Source organism: Paroedura picta, chromosome 7, assembly GCF_049243985.1.
Source record: "Paroedura picta isolate Pp20150507F chromosome 7, Ppicta_v3.0, whole genome shotgun sequence".
NCBI lineage: Eukaryota > Metazoa > Chordata > Lepidosauria > Squamata > Gekkonidae > Paroedura > Paroedura picta.
The window spans coordinates 92,741,336-92,764,906 of record NC_135375.1 but is presented as its reverse complement, the minus strand read 5'-3'; the positions used below and the strand labels follow the sequence as shown (position 1 = coordinate 92,764,906).

Genomic DNA, 23,571 nt, shown 5'->3' with positions numbered 1-23,571 from the left:
GCGGCCTGGGAAGTTTTTTACTGCGGGGGGGTGGGGAGAGGGAGCCGCGGCCCGGCGCCATGGCCTTTGCGGCCCGGCACCGGGCTGCAGCCCGCAGGTTGGGGACCACTGCTCTAAAGCCTTCCTCTGGCCTTCACAATCTTGTAGAGGAGCCACTTCAGTTGGAGGCTCCCTGAGGCCAGAGGAATTCTTTCAGCTTTGCTAAGCACAGAAACTGGATCCATTCCAGTTTCCCCTTGGGCTGCTAGGACTTCGCCCATAATCTCCCAATTGACCCATCACTTCTTCAGAGTCATATGGGTGATCCAACCTGACTGTCCAGTGAATGAGATGTTATCTTAACAGTATGTCATCAGTTAGGTATGGCTACATAACATCATAGAGGACAACACCCACCCTCCTAAAAATCCACCCATATGTTCTGTTCTGGACCTGTTTGTATTGTTATAGTTTGCACCTATCTTACAGTTTAATGTTCATATTATCTATGTTGTAAGAAAATCATTATGAAAACTAAAGTTCTATGTATCGTTTCTATGTTTTATGTGAACCGCCCTGATCCTCAGGAGAGGGTGGCATATAAATATAAATAAATAAATAAACAAACAAACTGAAAGCATCAAAAACAAATAAGCAAACATTTTAAAGCCCAGAAACAGAGACTTCTTTTGATCCTGGGAGAAACTGGATGTCAGATAGGGTTTACAACCTCCCGGTGATTCCCAGAACTACAGACTACAGGGATCGCGAGATTACAGATGTCCCCTGGAGAAAATGGCTGTTTTGGAGGGTAGATTCTATGGCATTGTACCCTGCTAAAGTTCTCCCTTTGCAGCCAAAACCACCACCCAGTTCCAGTCCTAAATCTCCAGAAATTTCTCAACCTGGAACTAGCAACCCTTCTCTTAACTCAGCTGCAAATTTAAGGACACATGTGGGTACCTATTACAATTAAATATGTATGAACTGCATGTGACACAAAAATTAAAGCAAATTATCAATTTATATATGATGCTGACTTTGGAGGTGATGCAGTTGCTGTAAGTTGTGAGAAATTTGATGGCACTTAACATACACAAACACACTATATTCTGCCCCTGGGCCTATAACCCATTAAACATTCACAGACAAAATATTATTTATTTGGTTGATGATGCATAAAAGAAAAAAGGTGATGCAGATCCTGCATCATTGCCAATTGCCATTCAGTTGCAAAATACAGCAAACCCCTGAATGCAGCTTAGATGCTAAACATGTATGAGTCTATTATTGTTGTTGTTGTTGTTATTTGGATTTATTGCCCGCCATTCTCAGCAGAGCTGGCTCGTGGCGGGTTACAAACAGAATTAATAAAAAACAGGTGCTAATGCATAGCACCTCTAGAAATATTGTTCAATACACCTTAGTCTGAAGATATTAGAGGCTACATCATCTCACAGAGGGCAACTATAAGAGGGCAAGTGGAGGTCATGAAAATGAATCAGCAAACATAATTCGTTCCAAGGGGCCATAAATTAGCTGGGAAACCAAAGATGTTCAGGTCAGCTTGGAATCCTTTTGAACAGAAATCTTTATACATAGTGGATTCATGGCAGAAAAGAAAAACTCGTTTTGCCTTTGGAAAGCATCTAATCTAAAATGCAGAAATAATTTTTGGTAGATGACATGTAATTTAAAAAACAGAAGCGGCAAATGGATTTAAATTATATTTATGCTATTTGGATATGAAAAATTACCTTGAAACCCTTTAAATCCCTTTTCTGCAAGCCACAACAGCGTGTCCGATACCTTACAGCCTGGTTGGAAGCTACCTCCATTAGGGTAGATGTCAATATGCCCTACAGGCTTCTGTATCCCAATGCTGAGGTCGGGGGACCCCCTGGTGTAAGTGTGCAGGACGTCTACAAAGGCTGCATCATCTGGGGAAAGGCGTCTGGTTTCATTGGCATATTCAAAGTTCGGTCCTGCAGGATCTAAACCTTTATGGGAAGATAGGGGCAGAAAATAAAACTAGGTTACCAGTGCCTATGAGCTGACTCTATATACCGTCAATCATTTGTTCATTCAAATATGTATACCACACTTTTCCTTTGAGGCTCAAGGCAGTTTAAAATTCTAAATTTAAAAACATACTAAGTACCACCCACCCCCTCCCCAAAATGGTGGTGGCCTACACTCCATTAACTGTTTTAATGAATGAATTGGCTCCTCAAGGCCTCCTTAAAGTGTCTCATGATGGTTTCTTCCTCAGGGAACCATTTCATTCAGGAGCTCCTACTGAGATAGGAGATAGGAGGAGATAGGAGATAGGTGGGATAGGAGGAGCACAGGCTCTGATAGATACCACCCAGGTTATCTTAAGATGGAGAACCACCTGATGAGGACACTACCTGAGGATCACAGTGGACATCTGGGGAAGAATGGCTCTTCAGATGTGTAAGCTATGAAGGGATTTAACCATGAACTGAATTCAGAAACAAAATGGCTGCCAATGCAGCTGTTTTAAAATAGGTGAAATCATCCATCCTGTTCCTTCCTATTGACTAGCTACTGACAATAAGTGAGCTGCCAGTAATCACAACTGATTATTAAAAGTACAGTCTATACACCATTAAAGTCAGTGGCAAACTTTCCCATTTATATTTATGGGTTGTTGATTTTCTCTGAATGTATCTCTTAATGGAGAATAGTGAGTAAATCGGAACGCTGGTGTTTACCACATTCTTAGCTCACATGGAAATCCAAAGAACATTACAGTACTTTGCTTACAAAAACTGGCCAGCAAGTTCAATGGGGAATTAGTGCGGCAGGCTTCTCAAAGCTATATTTGCATGAAAAATTCACTGAAGCAGTAGACTAAAGAGATTGTATTTAGACCAATGAAAAACAAATGGCTTAAAGCATTAAAATCAAAGTTTCTCATACAAACCCAAAGATGTTACAAAAACAAGAAATAATGGGAAAATGCATAATCACTAGAACAAAAAGCAGCCCACACACAGGTAATCAAAATGGTTCCTAAAGGCTTTAAAATCTTTTTTTCTCAAATGTCAAATGGCTCTTAGAGTTATAAAAAATTCAATTTCTAGCATTTGTATAAGCACTACATAATCGTTTTCTGAAGGCCCCTGATTCCTAAGACATCATTAAGTTCCTAAATAACAATTATCCATCTGAAATAAAAGTTCAGAATTGCCATCCAAATTTCTTTTTGCATCTTTTTTTTTTTTTTGCTTCTGTGTACCCGAGCCTAATTTTACTTGCAGTCCTCAAGCTGCACTGGAAAAAAAAAGATTATTCAAACCAAAAAGTATAGATTTTCAAAACACAATACTTGCATCCTGAATAACAACACAGGCTAGGAGGTACAGTTTATCCTCTGTGCCATTATAAGGCAATTGCCAATACAGTTAATTCCACACTAAATTCTTGTCCAGAAAGAGATGAAACAATTAGAGATGGCAGCCTCTGGGTGGGACCTGAGGATCCACTGAAATTCCAGCTCATCTCCAGGCTGGAAAGATGGACATTTTGGAGGGTGGACTCTATGGCATTGTATCCCCATTCTCCTCAGGCTCCATCCCCAAATCTCCAACCTGGAAGGCAACCCTACTCCCCTCCCATCTCCCACTAGTGGACAGGGGGCTGCTGACAACTCTATGCAACATGAAATCACAACTATCTCCCTGTCGCAATGGCATCAGGGTTTGCTTACCAGTAATTCTGCTGATCTTCTTATTGGCCAGTTTCCCAGCAATTCCAGCAATATGAGCGCCAAGGCTGTATCCCAGCAAATGGACATTGTTCATGGAGTAGTCAAACTGCTCCTGTGAGTGAGCATTTACTATTTTAATTCCCTCAAGCAGTTTCAGTCTTGCATGCCATAAAATAGCTAAACCTTGATTTACAACGTTTGTGTTAGATCAAAAATGAACAGCAAGTGAACTTAGACAGACGGACAGACAGATAGATCTGTTTTTCTCAGGCTTTCTCAGGGTTTTCTGAAACCCTGGGGTTTCTTGACAGTCCTAGAAGGGTTTCTCAACGATTTCTAAAAAATTGTTAAATCTTTATTGGGTGATATGATCATCTTGTCAACCTACCCTCCTCTCCCAAAATGGTCCATGATGGGCCTAGAGCGGGGTGGGATAGGAGTGGGCAAGGTGGGTGTGTACAGAGCTCTTCTTCCCAACCATATTCTGCACAATCACACCACTTATGAGGTTTCTCAAAGCCTGAAGAATGTTTGAGGGGTTTCTCAGTGGTAAAAAGATTGAGAAAGGCTAATACATACACACACACACACATATGGAAATAATATCACAGAAACTAATGTGGCAGAGGTCAGCTAGAGCTGCATCATTTATCTATTTTTTATTTATTTATGTGATTTATATCCCGCCACTCCCATACAATGGCTCGTGGAGGGTCACAAGGTCATTAAAAATCCTATTAAAAACCCCATTAAAAGGACATACCGATACAATATAAAATACACATCGAACAGGCAAAATTGCACAAACCCCGCGTCCAAGACTAATACCCACTATCGGGGAAGAGAGAGGGGGCCTAGCTGGCAATGCCCAGGTGCTAACATCAGCCCTGGGGAGGGGGGGTGTAATCTTCCAGTGATCTTCCTCACTGCCCTGGCCTCAACCAATCATGTGGTTTTGCCAATTCTCCAATATATATATTCAAAAACAGTTTTATGCATTCTATGTCTGTAAATTTCTTAAATTGTGCACTGCACATTGTATCTTTAAAATGCTTACCTCTATCCAGTTAACAAATTTGGCCAGATCCTTCCCCACCAGCTCTGTGTTACTAGCTGATATGGTATAATGTTGGCTCGCTCGATCTAGCCAGTCAACCACAATGACATTAGAGTCTGGCTCTCTCTTAAACAGTGCTTTCACTAGCTTGGCAATCCAGCTCTCATACAAGCCAGTAACCTGCAAGAAAGGAGAATAACCCATATGATCCTGTCCATGCCAAAGATGAACATGAGTAGACAAGGTATATACACACAGATCAGTGCCAAATTTAAAGAATTTCCCCAATGGAAGCGTTGCTGAACAGCCTGCATGCTTGGGAAACAGTAGGGCCCTTAAGATCCCTACCCATGATCCTCTTGATATGTGCAGTTGTTGTGTTGAGTGAACAATGGACAGTGTGCACCGGTATGAACAAACTAAGCACTGGATTTTTCAGGGTTCTCACTCACATGTATCAAGGCTATATGTGCTGGTTAAATAGACGTATTGTTCCTGTTCACATAACGTGGCAACTGCACACATTGGAAGAATTTTAGGTAGTGTGTGCTCCCATTATTTGCAGTTGGTGAGCTCCCTGCATAGATGGCTATAATGTCTGAAAAGCCTAACAGGATAGCATAACATCATTCAGGTAACCTGCAAGTTCACAGAATACAGACTTTTCAATGGTTATTGAAACAGTTAATGTAGGGAACTTCCTGCCAGAGCTGTATGGTTGGCTTCTAACATAAAGAGCTTTTAATAGACATCTGGAGACATATTCAGGAAGAAGACAACTACTGGTGACCAGAAGAAGAGTTGGTTCTTATATGACTAATAGGCATTGGACAGACCTCCATTTTTACCTTCAGCTGGCTACTTGTCATTCTGCCTCTATTCCCCTCCCCCAGAGGAGCTTAAAATCTAGGTCATGTCACCAGCTGCCAGAGGCTAGGAGCATCTGGAGAAAGACCACTTTTGAAGGCCAACTCTTGAGTTCACCTGCAGCTCTGTTACCTCTGTCTCTGAAGGGAAGAACCTGAAACCTGGACTGAAACATCAGCTGCCAGGGGCCGGGAAACAATCAATGTAAATAAATAAATATGCTATTTCTATACCTCCCTTTCCTGGCAGGCTCAGGGTGGTTGAAAGCAAGATATAAAACAATTATATTAAAACATTTTGACATTCATGCAAAAATAAAAACCGCCTCCTTTAAGATTTGTCCCTATGAGGGTTGCATAGAGCTTGGGGGAATTTTCTAACTGCAAGTGGATTTTCAGGAGTACAACCACCATCTATCCCTGGCGCCTGAGCTATTACTACAGTAACCAGAGAACTGCCCTATCCTCTTACCGTCCATCCATGGATCACCACAAAGGTTTTACTTGTATGGTTGAAGCTGCACTGTGTCATGCTATCGTCTTGCCCAGGAACTAAGTAGCAAGTGTCTTCATAAGGCTGTTCCGGTTTCCTTAAAGAAAATTTGCTCTCAATGCCACTGAAGTCTCTCTCTTTTCCAGCAGTAGTTCCTGAAGTGAAGACAGAACAGTAACCATGAAAATTAAAATGGCTTGAAAGAAAGGAAACAGCACTAGCATGATATTCACTGGCATTATAGCCACAGAATTATAGCTTATGTAAAAAAAAAAAAAACTTGCTTATTTGGGATGGTTAGTTAGAAGGGTATGGGGCTGCCTTCCCATCCCCCTGGATTGCTGTGTCCATGTGCATAACTACTGATTCACTGACACACCCATCTTGCCTCTGAACTGGCAGCTGGAGGGTGGTGTGGTATCACCCTCAGCATCTGAGTAGAGTCCAGAGCAAAAGATCTATACATGCGACTAAATGGACTGATGCCCAAAATATGTTAGGCTAGATATCAGGAAAAAACTTTTCACGGACAGAGTAGTTCAGCAGTGGAATAGGCTGCCTAAGGAGGTGGTGAGCTCCCCCTCACTGGCAGTCTTCAAGCAAAGGTTGGATACACACTTTTCTTGGATGCTTTAGGATGCTTAGGGCTGATCCTGTGTTGAGCAGGGGGTTGGACTAGATGGCCTGTATGGCCCCTTCCAACTCTATGATTCTATGATTATATGTTACAGTAGTTATAGTGGTGATCCCCAATTTGGTGCCAAAGGTGCCATGCTGACTTGCCATGTGTTTTTGGTGCTCACTAGCTTGTTCTCCAAAGCATTTCTTCCCTGTAGCAAAGAGTCAATTGCAGCTTTTTTCTACCTCATTTGAGCAGGAGTTGCTTCAGAGCAGCCTGTCTTAGGTCTATAGGAAGTACCAATTCAAAAACTTGTTTCTATACTAGACGTTTTGTGATTGGTCCTGTACCACATGGAGGGACTGGGACTAAATCCTTATTAAGTCCTGAAGTACAGAGAGGTCTTTGGGCTAGTCACCATCTCTTGGTCTACTACCTCACTTCCACACTCAAAACTGATTTAACCCCATCAAAATCAGCAAGCTTAGTGCCTGTGACTGTTAGGCTGTACCTTTATATGTAAAGTAATAGGAATATCAAAGTAGTATCAGCATCAACAACACTCCTATATATTATGGCAGTGGTCCCCAACCTTTTTATCACCGGGGACCACTCAACGCTTGACAATATTACTGAGGCCCACTGCCCTAACGCTCTCTGACTCTGGTCGCTATGGTAACGTTTAAACATCCCTTCAAAATAAGATACAGACACGCCACAACAATGAGCATAAGGAACATTTTATTTTCATGGAAATTTTAACTCATGACAATGACAAATCAATGGGAACCCAGAGCTTGTTTCTCTGCAACGAGATAGTCCCATCTGGGAGTGATGGGAGACAATGACACCCAAAGTGTGTTGTAAAGGGCCAGGGGGGGTGAAGTAAAGGGCTGGGGGGGGGAGAAAGCATCCTTCGCAGCCCACCTCCAGTTAGTCGACGGACCACATGTGGTCCGCAGCCCACAGGTTGGGGATCGCTATATTATGGCATAACAATAAAAAAACAATCCTGAAACCACAAGGTCTGAGGGTTTTTATTATTTATTAATTTATTAAATGTTTATTAATATTTACTTATTAATAAATTTATTTACTAATAAATATATTTATTAATTTATTAAATTGGCTGCTCCTCTCTGACACTCAGGAGCAGCTACCATCAGTAAAACGCATATATAGTAAATATAAAACCATTTATTTTTGTTTGTTTGATTGATTTATATCCCATCTGTTTTGACTAAGTCGTCTCAAGTTTGCTTACAACAATAAAAACATACCCCATAAAAACATTTAACATACAATTCCCTACAATAAAATTATCCAGACCAAGAAATTTACAAATAACTATTAAAATTTTAAAACTCAACACCCTATTAAGTGCTCCAGCCACATGGATCAGAATGGTTCTGGATTAGATTCAGAGAGGGAGGGAGGGAGGGGAGGGGGCCCTTCTGATGTCACTATGTGTTTGTATTGGCATCAACCAATGGCTTGGTGGAAGAGTGACGTCTTGCAGGCCCTTCGGAATGTCGATAGTCCTGATAGGGCCTGGATCTCAGTCAGCAACTCATTCCGCCAGGGTGGAGTCAGGGCCAATCACACTTCTTTGGGGCTGGGGACAACCAAGAAGTTGTTGGGGCTGGGGACAACCAAGAAGACGGGCTTTTGTGGAGCACAATTCTCCTCAGGGGACATACTTGGAGAGGCCGTCCCTTAGGTACACAAGCCCCAGACAAAATCCAGCAACACAGGATCGCTTCAGAGGAATCGCAAGAATGCCTGATACACATTTCTAATGGAGCATATTTTAATTCTACTTAAGGACTAATGTCCTTTCAGTAGGAAATCAAGTTTGTCCGCCTAATAATTAGCTTTTTACGACGCTTGGTCATACATGCTGTATTGTTTTCTTTACAAGTAGCGCTCCTTTCCCCCTTTCGAGTGAAAGACAGCCAGTCACCTATATATATAAGGAATAAAAGGCAGGCCCTCAGACAACATTCAACTAGGACAGAGTCATCGCCACTCCCTCCTCTGTGTCTCTCCCACTCTTTCACCCACCCTCGTGAGTTGTATTTCTTGCCGCATCCCAGGTTTCAGAAAGGGATTTTGTCTATACAAAGTAAAATGACCTTGTGACTATTTTAGTAAATTACTGGAAACCATTACACTAACAAGCACACTTGGGAGTGCTTTATGCTTTTTACATAGGACTTTGGTGCAAGTATTTAGAGGTAGGTAAATGTTCTAACATGAGTGCCTGACGTAATCACATATTTAAGCTTTATTCTTTGCTCAACAGGAAAGGCCATGAGCGGCCACAACTAACTCAGACCTTACTCTCTTTCCACTCTTTAAATATTTATCCACTTTGTCATTGCACAGCAAAAAAAAAAAATCAATACTGTTGCTTTGTTTGTCTAATTGTGAACTCAGTTCTTCCCACAATTCTTTTCCATCAGGGTTTCATAATGTTCTGGGAATCTGTCTGCAAACTGGTCTTCAGAATCAGCACATGGGGAGAATATAATCTTTGCATCCAGTTGGTGATTATTTTTTAAATACGGTTCTAAGAATATGGGATGTTATTTTTGGTACCATCCTTCCATTTAATGTAAGCTATGTATTGCTGCTGGGGGGTAAACGGTAATGACTGGGGAAGGCACTGGCAAACCACCCCGTATTGAGTCTGCCATGAAAACGCTAGAGGGCGTCACCCCAAGGGTCAGACATGACTCGGTGCTTGCACAGGGGATACCTTTACCTTTACCTTTACCTTTATGTATGTGAAACATTGCATCAACAGAACTGCAAATCAACTGAACTGGCAAACATTAAGCTGGTATTGTCAGGTTGCCATACAGCCTGAGACAACAAACAAACAAAAACCCATTAGCCCCAATAAAGGTGTGCAATAATTTTATCTGGAAATTTTTTCAGACTAGGTTTACCGAAGCCCCCAAAATTTAGGTATTTCTGGAAAATCCTGAATCCCAGGATTAGCATGGTATTCGGATCTGGGGTTTTTCTTAAATCCTGAATTTTTTCAGGTCCAATGCACTCAAGATGATACCAGATTTTTAAAAGTCTGTCCAATCCTGGGGCTGGATCTCCCCACTACTTGCAAATACTAGCTGGGATGGCTTCTCCTGCAGCATGGTTTAAATCCAAGAACTGTTGCACCACATGGAACACATCACTCGACATGGCACAGCTGATCCTGGATGGGTTCTTGCCTCCATTCTCCATTTTTTCCAGTGGAGGGGAAAAGGTGGTATTTAAAAGGATGACAGTTCCTTTAAACACTTCCTATAAGCTGCAAGACTCTGTGTGAACTCCAAAGACATTTAAAGGGCTCAGAGTCCAAGTTGTTCACTCTGAAGCCATTTAAAGAGAGTAAGAGCCCTTTAAATGCATTTTCACCATGGCTAGTCATCGGTCCCGAAATATCCTGAATGTTTTCTGTATTTTTCAGGCTCAGCCACTTTTGATCATCAAAAAAATACAAGCTATCTATACCTGGCTGTAAAGGTATCTCGAAAATACCAGTAAAATATTCTTCAATTTCACCCCAGCTCAGATAAACCAAATGCACACCCCTAGCCCCAAAAGATAGCTCTATGTTTATATGTTGAGTTTTAATTGCAAAGAAGCCAACAATGCATAGAGGTAGGAAAGATAGCTATGTAAATGTGAATCCTGGCAACGTTTGCAAAATAAATCTGGCACCCAAGACTGAATTTTCTTGTTTGAGATCAACAGAACTTTGGATCTCACTGACTTACATGCAAAAGTGCCAAATAGGTTAAGAGGTATGTGTGTGGAAAGTGGGCAGAGGGAAGTAATTTACCTGTTATTTTCAAGGAAAGGAGTCTCAGAAGTTGGAAGCTATGTCTGCTTCCCGGCCTCTGAGGCAGGCCAAGTTCATACACATACCATACATTTATTAGGTCTAGCTCTAACTTATAATGAAGCTGATGGGCAAGAGATTCAGGATGGACAAAGGTACCTCTCTACTCAACAGAGTGATTAAAATGTGGAATTTGGTGCCAGAGCACATAGTGACAGCTACAAGCATAGATCTCTTTAAAAAGCCATTTGATAAATTGATGGACAGATCCATTAGTGGCTACTAGAAAATATGAATAACAGAAACCTCCAGGTTCAAAGGCTCTGAATACCTTCAGCACTTAGGATAAGGCCTTAGCCTATGGGGTAGTCAAACTGCGGCTTGTAGTTTGACTACCCCTGGCCTATATTCTCTGTTGTTGACCCCCTTGCCCCCAAATACCTGCTTGGCCACCGTATGAGACAGGATGCTGAACTAGATGGATCACTAGTCTGATCCAGTTAGGTTCTTCTGGGTGAGGGGGTGTGTTTGTGCAAGGGTGTAGTTGTGCATGTGCGTTCCAAGGACATTTTCCATTTGTGTATTTTTGCATGGTCTTCTTTCACACCATTAATATTCACTGCCTACTTTATGGAACTCGCAAGAAAAATGCATTCACCTCTATACTTCATGCATCCTCAGTTGTGAGATAAAGACTTTTACGAAGCAGCACACATTATTCTTCAATATCAGAGCACATTTGTATTCCTGTTTTTAATGGTATTTTATTGCCTTCGTCTGAATTCTGTGGCAACTTTTGCATTTTACTATGGTCGGTTTCAATGAAACACAAAAATTCTGTAAATAAATAAAATGTTCTCAGTTCATTGCCAATTTTTAAGGGACATCATTGTGTGTGATACAAATATTTATTTTACCCGCCATGACTGAACAGCTTTTAAGTTAAACATCGACCGTCTGTTGATTCAGCAGCCAATGGAAAGATAGTTCCGAATGAAATAAAAGGAGCTTTCAACTACCACATGGAATATATACAGGAAACTTATAATAAAGACTTCTGGCCTTGCAAACAAGAAAACCATGCTAGCATTTTATTCATATACTATCTTTGTAGTATTTCGTTCCAATGCCTAAAAATTATTTAAGCAACAGTGTGACTCCTCTGCATCCAGCAATATAGCTTGATTTCCCCCCCCGAGTGTCCCGGTATTCCCTATGAATAGCTGCTTGCTAGCTAAAAATACACATTAATTTGCTCTTATGCAGAACCCTGTAAGATTCTTGTTAAGAATCTTTGTCCAGGTTGGGTTTCTGTTCCCTTTTTGGTTTTGCAAAAAATTCCACAGCACCTTTGGAGACATCAAAAGTTTTATAAATATCAGGCTGTTAAAGATCCACAAACACACTGTGAACCAAGTGAATCGACTACTTTTTTCAACTGTCCTCACTTTGTGACATCCCCCCACCCCACTTTTCTGTTGTGAATATAAATCAGCCAGGATTTACAGTCCAGTGCCTTGGAAGAAGTGAGCTCTGGAGTAAATTTTGTTCGTCCTTAAGGTGCCATTAGGCTCCCGTTTTATTTAAATAGCAGAGAGCAAGTCATTTCTTACCAAATCCAGTTATTTCTGGGAAAGCTAGCAACTGTTTAACAAAGCAAAGGAGGAACTCTGGGAGAGCACAGATAAATGCCAATTTAAATTCAGGAAAAGAACATACTCTCTCTGCACCCAGGCAACACTGGCCATGAGAACTAAACACTGCTCCTCGTATATTCGCTGAATGGCACACATATGAAAGTTAGTGTAATATATATATGTATATACATATATTTAATGCTAGCAATGAATTTAGTACTGAGCATTCAAAGCTTGTCATACATACGCAAAATCCAACTCAGCTGAAGCATCTAACCCTCAGCTACCTTGGTGTACTGGTTAAAAGCAGCGGCTTCTAATTTGATTCCCCATTCCTCCACATGAAGCCAGCTTGGACTCGTCACAGTTCTGTTAGTGATGTTCTCACAGAGCAGTCCTGTCAGAGCACTCTCAGCCTCACCTACCTCACAGGGTGTCTGCTACGAGGAAAGGAAGGGAAGGCAATAGTAATACGCTTTGAGATTCCTTCAGGCAGTGAAAAGCGGAGTATAAAGTGTCTTCTTCTTCAGCCACAATAGCATTCTAGCTGTCACCGCACTAACACTGGGTTCCCCATCCCCATGGAATCTCTGGCACAAGACACTCTCAGTTCAGAGGCCATTTTCAGTAGGTAATCCGCCATTCCTGGCAGCTTTACTGTACTTGCACATATCACAAAGCAGGTCTTCCTTTGCTACCCTATCACCAAGCCCAGAAATTCACTGGGCTGATATGATAACATGGGAATGCACTTGATCTTAGATAAAAGGGTGGTTTTCCCCATTGCAATCCCCCACTTATCTGTCATATTCAGGAGGAAGAGCTGGCAGGACTTATAACTAGCCGAGGAAGAGGTGACAGGGAGGGCTCAGTGCCCAAGTACATTTATCTACCCTGAATGTGGGTCTTAACTGGAGTCAGGAACTTAGATGGTGAGGTCACATGAACTTTTGATCTAAGCCACTTTGGCTGTACTTCTGTAGAAGTACAGAAGTTTGTTCTATTTTCTTCTTATCTGTGCCATGGTCCCCAACCTTTTTCGGGCTGGGGACTGGGGGGGGGGGTGGAGGCCCGGGAACTGGGGGGAGAGGGAGGTGATGGTGCCAGAGCGCCGGCAGGCGCAAACGCGCAGGCGCAGCAGTTTCACGCCTGCATGTTTCCGCCCGCCAGCACCTGCACCTCCCTCCCCCCGTCCTGTGGCCCGGTACCGAGGGCTCCACAGCCCAGTACCGGCCCGGGGATTGGGGAAGACTGATAGTATTAATTTCTAGAGCACACTAGGGGCCCAGTTACATGCCGCAGAGCAGCAGTTCTCAACCAGGGAGGGGGGTGTCGATCACCTTAGGAAGGCTGAGAACCACTGCTGCAGAGGAATACTGCAGAAAATGGTATCCCCACTGGTGATCATGAGCAAATTTCACATCTTTATATCCATGATTCCCTGCTGTAAACTATCCATTGTCTGATGCTGGCTCGGGCACTGTTTGAGGGCTGGAATTATGACAATCAAGAGTTCACAGGGTTCACGTTTGTTTGTGGTTGGAACCACAAATATGCTATGTTGACATTTCACACTATATCAGCCTTTCTCAACTTTTTTACCCTTTAAAAAGTTTGGAAACATTCTTCAGGCTTCCAGGAACCCCAGAAGTGGCATGATTGTGCGGAATATGGTTGGGAAGCCTAGCTGTGTATATGCCCACCCAGGGCCCCTCCCCTTCCCACCCCCTCCAGGCCCATCACTGGCCATTTAGGAAGGGGTGGGCGAGTTGACATTTCCATATTGATCGTATTACAATAAATGTTTAACAAATTTTGCAAATATATGCTAAATTAATTATCTCCCACCCATTTAGGAAACTCTTCCAGGGCCGTCAAGAAACCCCAAGGTTTCATGAAACCCCAGACTATATAAACACATCCAATACCTCACTCCCATGCAGAGCCATAAGGCCTTCAACGAACTTATCAAAAATCATGACATTTCTTTAGAAAAGGCTACCATCGACACGCATCCTGTGCAATACAAGTGTTCGGCATAAATAACTTTTCCTACTGGCGTCATTCAAGCCCCTAAAGTTGTGCCCTGTGGAATGGAGAATCCCCAGAAATGCCATTTGGGCTACAGAAAGGGAAAGAAATCAGTGAAGAGGATAAATGATATTTTATTAAGGATTACAGTTTTCATTGGGATAATCCTACATTCTCCTGCTTTCTCAATAATACGTGATCTATTGGATGGGGTGGATGAAGAATGATGAAAAATGGTTTGAACGTGGCTGGCTTTTTCCTGCCCAGCCAGTTATACCTCCTGTGCTTAAAATGCTCCTCCACCATTCACTCACTGCCTCCATATCTAAAGGAGGAATACTCACAGGCTTGACTACATTTTGGCTCAGATACTGAAAACTTCCGGGTTCCCTCTGGACAAAGAGATTTCATTTAGCAATCATTTACTACTGTAGTGTAACTACTGCAGTAGTAAAAGTACTGCTCACAAGAACTTTGCCTCAGGCACGCATGAGATCAAAGACTAAACAGAGTCCTTCTGAAATGAAAAGACTCTAGAATTTTAAGTCTGCCAGAAAGATAAGCTTGTACTATACAACAGGCATTTTGCCATACTCTAACCACTCAAAGCCTGGCCCCAAAATTCTTAGTCAGCAGTAAAATCTACTATTGCTGGTCTACTGGACCTTATTCAGAAAAAGCCTAGAAGCAGGTTAATGTACATTAAGCAAGTTAATGTATCCCATGGGGTCGCAATGGGTTGGACACAACTTCGCACCTAACAACAACAATGAATGCAGATTTTTGGTTGCACAGAGGGTACAGGAAGTGATGGCCTTCTAAACCAACCTCCTTAGAAAGGTATAACTCTGCTTAGGATGATATTTGAGATGGCCCTCGATGCACATTTACTTGAGAGTAAACCAACTATGTAGGCCTTGTCCTTTGGGCAAACTTTTATACAGTAGAGCTGTCCATAACGAATACTGACTCATCTAGTCTAGCTAAAAATACAGTTAAGATTTTATATTAAGGGACAAGCTTTCATATTAAGGGGCAGTTACTAAAAGCAGCATGTATGAAGCAATTTACAAATGGTCATACAAGGTAAATCCTTGTACCTATATCTTAATCCTTGTACCTATATCAGGAAGATGATCTAGGTACTGGTTTGATGTGGAGTTTTCAACAGAGCCAAAATGTATACTCACAAACAAAAACATCTGGGCCTCCCTCCTTGCCTCTCTAGAATAAAATTTTGCCACTGAACATTGAATACTTGGAGAAGTAATGGGCATATCAGAACATTTAGCGTATTTATTGTTTTATTGGATTTTAACACATTGTAAACTTGCCTGAGTCTGTCCAGAGAGAGGCGGTGTAAAATAAACAATGCTATTACTGCATTACTACAGTAAATGCATTTTTGTACATGTGCTAACAAGGGAACATGAGAACTGGGTCACCCCAGCAGTCAGACAACTCCTGCTGTCATCCACAGAGAACTCCAATTAGACCCTCTGTCTCTTTGCTTATGTACATACATGACAAACAGTGGCTTGGATCCACCAGAGAAATTCTACATGTTCAGGGGTCCTTGCGCGTGGAAATGTGTGGGTGTGTGTATGGGAAGGCAACCAATTTATATTAATAATACCTTGCACTAAGTTAATCACTGCATATTGTTCTTGCAATTGCATATGTTATTGTGCAAGCAATTTCTGGACATTATAAAGAAAGTACTCAGTATTGCACAAAATCTTGCCCAAGCAGAGCTGTGCTAAATCAGATTACATTTCTGCTTGCGGATTGCTGGGTTCAAGCCAATCTGTTTATCTCATCCTAAGGAAGCCATTCTCAGCCAGTCATAAATTCCCAATTACCTCTTCTAACCACTCCCCACCATAAGCCCGCTATTATCTTAGACTGCAAACAGAATTTTGTTTACTTCATTTATACCCTGCCTTCTTACCCAAAGGGGAACTAAAGTCGCTTACGTTATTCTAATCTTCTCCATTTTATCATCACAACAACCTGATGAGGTAGGTTAGTCTGAAAACGTGTGACTAGCCTAAGGTCACCCAGCTAGCTTCCATGGCAGAGTGAGGATTCTAACCAGGACCCTAGTCCAAACCCAAAGGAGGAGTACTCCACCACGTTCCATCTGTGGTGGTCAGCTGTTCCCCTGATCCCCAGCGGCGGTAGGTGGGGGGTTGGTTGCCGCCATGTTTTTTCTGGTAGGCTGTATTTTTAACTACTTATTTTAGGAGATGTTTAGGGGATTCTATTTACCTATTTTATCTGTAACCCACCACGAGCCGGCATTGCCGAGAATGGTGGGCAATAAATTCAATAATAATAATAATAATAATAATAATAATAATAATAATAATAATAATAATAAATACACCATACTGGCTCTCCACCAGTGTGCTGGGCATGCTGTCTGGGGGCAAGCAACACCTGTTATGTTGCTGTCATTCATGCTTCTATTAAAAGTTTAAAAAAGAAGTATCTCCACTTTACACCTGCAATCAAGGCATGGTAAGATATTGTACCATTTTATGCCATTGCATTAGACTTATGGTGACCCCTCCCCTAGGGATTTCAAGGCAAGATACATTCAGAGATTTGTTATTACCTTTCTCCATGAAGCAACCTGGTATTACCTTGAGCGTTTCCCATCCAAATATTATCCAAGGCCAACCGTGCTTAGCTTCCAAGATCTGACAAGACTGGGCTAGCCTGCACCATCCGGGTTAAGGGGCTGTACAACATCAAATAAGTATGCTGCCAACGTGTGGCAAAAATGTATTTAATCCACCCTAAGCAAACCTGGATAACTCCTTCATTCTGCATGAATGCTGATGACTATTTGATGGTCTACAATGAGAAAAAACAAAAGCCAATTTAAAAAACTATTAATGGTAGAAGTGCCTGGCAGTGACTGCACATTATCTGATGCCTTTGCAAAGGGAAAGGCATGCATCCTGCCACAAGATTTGGCTGCAAACTGCGGCAACCACTGGAGAAACTGACAGCTGTGAGCCCAGGGGCCTGGCAGGATCTGCTTTGAGAACTCCATCAATTGAAATAGCAAGTCATGTATACAAAAATAATTGCTATGTTTCTTGCACTGGGCAGAGGAGATATTTGCACCACCTATGGCTCTACAAAGAGGTTAACTGCCCCTGAGGAAACCACCAGGGCTCACTGTCTGAGCAACAACAGGAAGAAAACAAGAAAGACTTGACAGTTTTTTCTTAGGATCTGGCTGCTGAAATCCCAGCCATTTGGCTCTTCCACCATTTCTTTTTATTTGTATGGCAGACAAACCTACTGAGGGGCTGAAGACACCGTCACCAACAGTGCTGCGCACGGCAACTGAGTCAAGTGGCCGCTGGAAGACCTGTCTTGCAAACGCAGAGGGCCTCTGAATCAACATTTGATCAAAGTGAGATGGCAACAGGTCAGACATGGAAATCCAACAGTCTGCTATGAACTGGGACGACTTCAAGACTGGGATGCACAGCAGCAGCAAGCAGGATGCAAACTGTGTCTATATGCCTGTCCCCGTGCCACTGGCTCTGCTGCTGCCCCCATTCTTGCCATAATTACACATGATGCCCAGTGCCCACCTCCCATTAAAGGGCTTTCTTTTCCCCAGCCACACTGTATTGCGATGTAACGAACTGAGGTGGGAATGCAAAAAAAATTAGCCCCACCACTTTGAAGGCAGAGTTGAGCTCCTACTCCAACATGACCGTTCCCAATGGGGGCTCCAGAGTTTGCCCAGTTTGCCCCTTAAACCCGAAAAAAGGAGTCTTCTGGTCATGCACTAAGTGGGCATGACACTGCCTTGATGCTCCCTCTACTGTGGGGGCTTGGAAATCTCCCATGTAGAAGTAGCCACTGTCTGGATTCTCAGGAGTGAGAACATGAATGTGGCCAGAAGAAGAGAACACGGACTGTGTTGAGATACTCACAAGGGAACGGCTGATGGAGAAGAGTACTTCCTTGTTTCAGCCCAAAAGCAGCAGAAGGGGGAAAGGGTTGAGGAAACACCCTTCCTTCCCCAGTTCCACCTCACCTCAGGCTCCCAGTCCATGTTCTCCATATGTGCGCTAGTAACACAAAAGAGTTGGAGACATACGGCGCAACTGGTTTCAAGGGATAGCCAGCTTTATCTGCAGCAGAACGGCTAGACTGGAGTCCAGTAGGAGCTTGGAGACCAACAATGTGTTCAGGGTATGAGCTTTTGAGAGTCACAAAGTTCTCTCCTTCAGATGCAGCTTCTATTTGACAAAGAGGGCTTTGAATCTCAAAAGCTCATGCCTGGAAATCTTGCTGACCTCTAAGCTGCTCCTGGACTCCAATCTGTGGAAGTCAACACCACACCTCCTGAGATTTAAGTGGTGAGGCAAAGGGGAGATATCTAGCAACTCGGGTGAAAAGGAAACAGAGGCAGGGTCCAGAAACCCAACCCATTATTATTATACCAAGGGGCCGTCCTGGCGAAACAGGTGCAGTCAAACGGGGTCACTCAAAAGAGTACCCAATGGGATGTTTGACCACGTCCTACCTGCCCTGTTCCTCTGGCAGGTCTCTAACAGGGAGACGCCTTTTTCCCGCCGTCCCTGGCCCGCCTTCCCAAGCAGCTCAGCCCCGCCCGCTGCGGCGAGCAAGCTCTTGGCTCGCCCTTCTGGCCGGCCGCCACTCCACTACCTCGCACCGGCCCTTCCCTTCCCTTCCCCTCGTGCGCCCACCGCTTTGAGTCTCCGGGGCTCGACCCCGCCAGCCTTCCCCGGCCCCGGAGAGCCACGCACCCCGCGACCGCAGCTCCCTCCCGGCTCCCAGCAGCGCCTGAACCAGGGTGACCTCGGCCCGCGTGCCTGGAATTCCGAGGCTCCGGAGCCGAGGAGGAGTTACTAGCGGTCACCGCAGCCGCCGACGGCGGGCCCCTTCCCCGCCCAGTACACTCCTCCGGCGCGCACAGGCGAGGCCGGGGGCGGGGAGAGGGAGAGACCTCCGGACGACTCACTCCGTGGCCACAGGGCCAGGCGGCTTGGGAAGCGCAAAGCCTCGCCGCGTTTTATGCCAAGCTTTCGAGGACTAGGGCGGAAGCGACGGCCAGGTCCTTTCCCGCGGGATTTTGCGGCGTCGCCTTTCGCCCTGCTGGGTCCCCAGGCGGGCCTCCGCCATGAAGCGGCTGCCTGGAAAGAGCTGTCCCCAAATTGACACAGGAACTGCCGGGGGGAGGGCCATCGTTTTGGCCTCTCAAGGCGCCCCGTGGATCTAAGCACAGCCTCCTGGGGTTTTGTTCGAGCCAAAGTTTGCTCTGACGTGCCCCGAGGGGGAGAGCGGATGCCCTGCCGAGGCACCCCCTCCCCTTGTCAGGCTCCTCCGCGCTGTCGTGACCGTGCCACGTCCCCCCTTCCGTGCTGAGACAAAACAAAAACCGCCCAGGAGCGCTTCTGGCGCGAGACGACTCGTCTCTGGGGGACAGGCCGGGCACGCGCGTCCGCTTCTGACAGATTTCCCCAGTGGAAGTGGCGCGCAAGGGGCGGGGCAGAACTTGCCCTTCTCTTCGGAAGAGCCCATCGAAGTCCTCAGCCCGCCCGCCCCCCCCGCCCCCACACACACACACACACACACACGACTCTTTCTCCGACCGACCCGCACTCGCGCCGCGGCAGCCCCGGGGCCCCAACGCACTAGCGGCTCCTCCCCCTGCTCAAGGATCCCTCCCCTTCGGACAGGCAAAACTCACTTTCTCCCTCCCTTTGTCTCCCCCCCCCTGCACCACCCCCTTCGCGGGCGCCGGGACCACCTGTCTCCAGGGCGCCCCACCGGCGACCCTGAGCATGCGCTGGAGCCGGCGCTGCTTGCAAACGCCACCGAGGACCCCAGCCCCCCCCCCCAACTCCGCGGACTCCTGCACGCCCAGGCGGACCATCAGCAGAAAGTTGGCGGCGAGAGTGGCTGGGCAGGGGGAGTCAGGCTGCCCGTCCCGGCTCCTGGGCGCCTTCCAAGGAGGGCATTTGTCGCTGGAGCCACGAACGCCGGCCAGGGGCCCTCCGGACTCTCTCGCCTCGGCCCTGGGGACGCCTGACGCTGCTTGGGGCGCCATCCAGCTGGGAGCGAACCGGCGGGCGGGGATCCCCGTTCCCAACCCTGGTCCCCCTCCGGGCTCCTGGGACCTGCCACCCCTCCCATCCCACTTTTCCCGCCTTCTCTTCTCGCGCACACCCCCCCCCCTCCGCCGGCGGGTCCCGCGCCCACCTGCCACCTCGTCCCGCCTGCCCCTCCCGGCCTCCCCTTCCCCTCGCCCCGCGTCGCCAAGTGGCCGCCAGGCGCGCCCGGTCGGCAGCGCGTTCCCAAAGCGACGCTTCTTGGCCAGGAGGACGCGGCGCCGACTTACTGGGGAGCGGGACGGCGGTGGGCGAGGCGGCGGCGGCGAGGCTGTCGGGTGCGGCCGTCCGGCCCAGGGCGGCGAGGCAGTGGCTCCAGATGCAGAGGGCTGCTAGCAGCGCCCGCCCGCCCATGGCGCTCCGGGGACGAGGCGCGGAAAAGTTTCCCTCCGGAGAGAGTTTCCTCGAAAGCGCGGCCGCTGCGCTCGGGCGAGGCTCCTCGTGGGCTCTGGGAAGGCGGCCAGCCAGGCAGCCCCTCGCATGAAGGCAAGCCTTTGCGCGGCGCCTGGGTCCCCCTCAGGCGCCTTTTATGTGAGTGGCAACATGCAAATGACGCTCTAAAAATCATAAGCCGGCGAGGGAGGGGCCATGACCTCCCCTATAAAGGAGCCCTCCCGCCTGCCGCTTGTCTCTCGGCCCTTCCCTGCGCCTTAGGGAGGGCTGCCCCCGCTCTGCTTTGGGGTCCCTCTGCAGGCACCCCGCCCCAACAGTGAGAAATCCGTCTCCAGAATTCAGCCTAGGAACTGTCGCAGGGGCCGCAGCTTCTAGGAATCCACAGCGTAGGGCGTGGAGGATCCTGCCTTGCCTCTCTCACGCAGGGACCTTCTTCCTTTGGCATGCTGTTATCCTGCTCTGATTGTGAGCCTCAAGGCAGAGCCGGAATTTGAACTCAAGCCTCCCAACGTTCTTAGTCCGGCATATCAACCATGACGTTCCACAGATTACTGGCATGAACAATATTTGCATTTAACCTTGTTTTATACAGCACCGGACCAGGCGAACTGCCTACTGGCTAGCAGAATCGTACACAGATTTTTCTGGCTATAGATCCCATTGGACTTACCAGGTCCTTTCACCCTTTCTGAAAAACCATAGCACTTGGGGGCTTGCTTTGCATAACACTGGAAAATACAGTGGTTCCTGGTGCTTCAGTAAATCCAATGTGTGTTTCTCCCTGGTCCACGAAATGCATTTTAAAAGTTTAAGTGCACAAGCTAGCAGAAATGCCTACTATCCTTCATGCAGGAAATTTGCAGGATGGTCTCCTACATTGACTCTCCTCTACCTAATAAAGCAGAGGGGTGGAACTCATTTGTTAAAATAGCCAGATCTGACATAAATGTTACTTTGTCAGGCTGGACCACTATGCTATAACATCCAAAGCCAGATACCAGAGATAGTTGGTGTGTCCTCACTGCAAGGCCCCATAGCCGTGGGGGGTGTATTGCAGAGAAAAACCCTCATGGGAGAAGAGCCGGCAGTGCAGCATTGGGCAGATTCCCCACCCTACCTCGGTTTGCACCTCCTGAAGGGGAAGCAACCGCTGCTCCCCAGAGTAACAATGCAAAGCGGCTGGGGGTTGAGAGCGCCCTGATGCCACAAAGCCACAATGGAAGGGGACTGGAAAGGCAAGGAGCAGGGCGGTGTGGCCCTGCTGCAAGGCCATGTGCATGGCAGGACTCCAGCCAAGCCCAGTGGGCAATCCATGGCAGGGCGATGCTGCAGTTTCAAGCCAGTGATCATCAGCAAGTTGTGCCGCCCACATGCAGACCAACTGATAGGGAAGCCAGCACCATGTGCATGTATGGCAAAGGCCCAGGCCACCCACTGACCACTATAGCTGGAGAACGCTGCCCTCCTCCTCCCCCAGGCAGCAGCTGCCAAAGGCTGAAGGCTGCTAGGTGTTCCATGGAGGATGGAGATTTGGCTGCCAAGTTGTGTACTTGATGGCAGGACTAGTTTCCCTATGTGTGGGAGAAAAAGCCAGCCCCTGTTTAAGGATTTGCGGGGCCAGTTTAAGGAATTCCAGGCCTTAGCAGAGCACAACTGCCACTGATAATTGGCTGTAACTGCCCTTACAATGACAGTTAGAACTTTGGAAGCAGCTGAAAACTTTATTTATTTGTATGTTTGTTTATTAGATTTGTTTCCTGCCACTCATGGCAAGCCAACTTGTAGCAGGTTACATAATAAAACCCCACATAACAATAAAACCCTATTACAAGTAATCAAGCAAGGTGGTAAAATCGTCATCCATCCCCACAGCTGGCACAACTGCCACTAGGCACGCCAGAGGGACTGCACAAGCTGAGAGCCACCGGTATGATCTTCTGAACTTAAGGTGGCAGGCGCAGAGAGGTAAGGCAGCAGACTTGCAGTCTGAAAGCTCTGCCCATGAGGCTGGGAGTTCAATCCCAGCAGCCGGCTCAAGGTTGACTCAGCCTTCCATCCTTCCGAGGTTGGTAAAATGAGTACCCAGCTTGCTGGGGGGTAAACGGTAATGACTGGGGAAGGCACTGGCAAACCACCCCGTATTGAGTCTGCCATGAAAACGCTGGAGGGCGTCACATGTTCTTCTAGGATAAACTGTCTCTGAGCACAGCTACTGTATGGAGTGGGGAGCACAAATACAGCAGTGGTACTGGCTGCCAGCAGAGAACCCATTGTGCCCTCCCACGTGCAAACGCTGGTCCCCCCAGCAATCCGGCACAGACTCCCCTGAGCAGAGTGTCACGTGACCTCAACTCATAACCCAGAGCGACATGAATGCAACTGCAGCGGCTCCCAACTTACCAGTGAGGCTGCCACTGAAGCGAAGGGGTTCTCTGCTTGACCGCTGCAGACGAGGTTCCGCTGCTGTGGTGAAGCCACCTTTATAGTGGCTCTGCCCATTCCCCAACATCCTCCTGTTTCCTCTGCCACACCAGTTGCTCACAGGCCAGATAAGAACCCTGAATGGGCCGCCCTGTTATAAAGCTCTCCTGTGCACAAGTTGATTGCCTGCTGGGTTGTGCTTCCTCGTTCTGTTTCATTATCTCAGGACTTTGCTCACTTGTTATAATTAGGGAAGAGCAAGCACACACACCTCTCTCCCCGAGAAATTTCCTTACTCTTGCAAAAACTCTTCCTT

At 46.2% G+C, this 23,571-nt stretch overlaps 1 protein-coding gene across 3 annotated transcripts in view; it reads right to left on the bottom strand.

Moving 5' to 3' along the window:
- The window catches only part of LPL (lipoprotein lipase), a 34,364-nt gene extending 10,998 nt beyond the window's left edge, over window positions 1-23,366 (bottom strand). The window contains exons 1-5 of one of the 3 annotated variants that reach the window (XM_077345406.1): window positions 23,235-23,366; window positions 6,111-6,286; window positions 4,773-4,952; window positions 3,716-3,827; window positions 1,737-1,979 (exon numbers count right to left, since the gene is read on the bottom strand). In XM_077345406.1, coding sequence (XP_077201521.1) covers window positions 1,737-1,979; window positions 3,716-3,827; window positions 4,773-4,952; window positions 6,111-6,286; window positions 23,235-23,343 — 820 coding nt within the window. In that variant the 5' untranslated portion in view covers window positions 23,344-23,366. Of the gene's footprint in view, window positions 1-1,736; window positions 1,980-3,715; window positions 3,828-4,772; window positions 4,953-6,110; window positions 6,287-20,671; window positions 20,969-23,234 lie in introns of those variants that run through there. The other 2 variants (XM_077345404.1, XM_077345405.1) reach the window with 2 other exon arrangements.
- Between the last annotated feature and the right edge of the window lie 205 nt (window positions 23,367-23,571).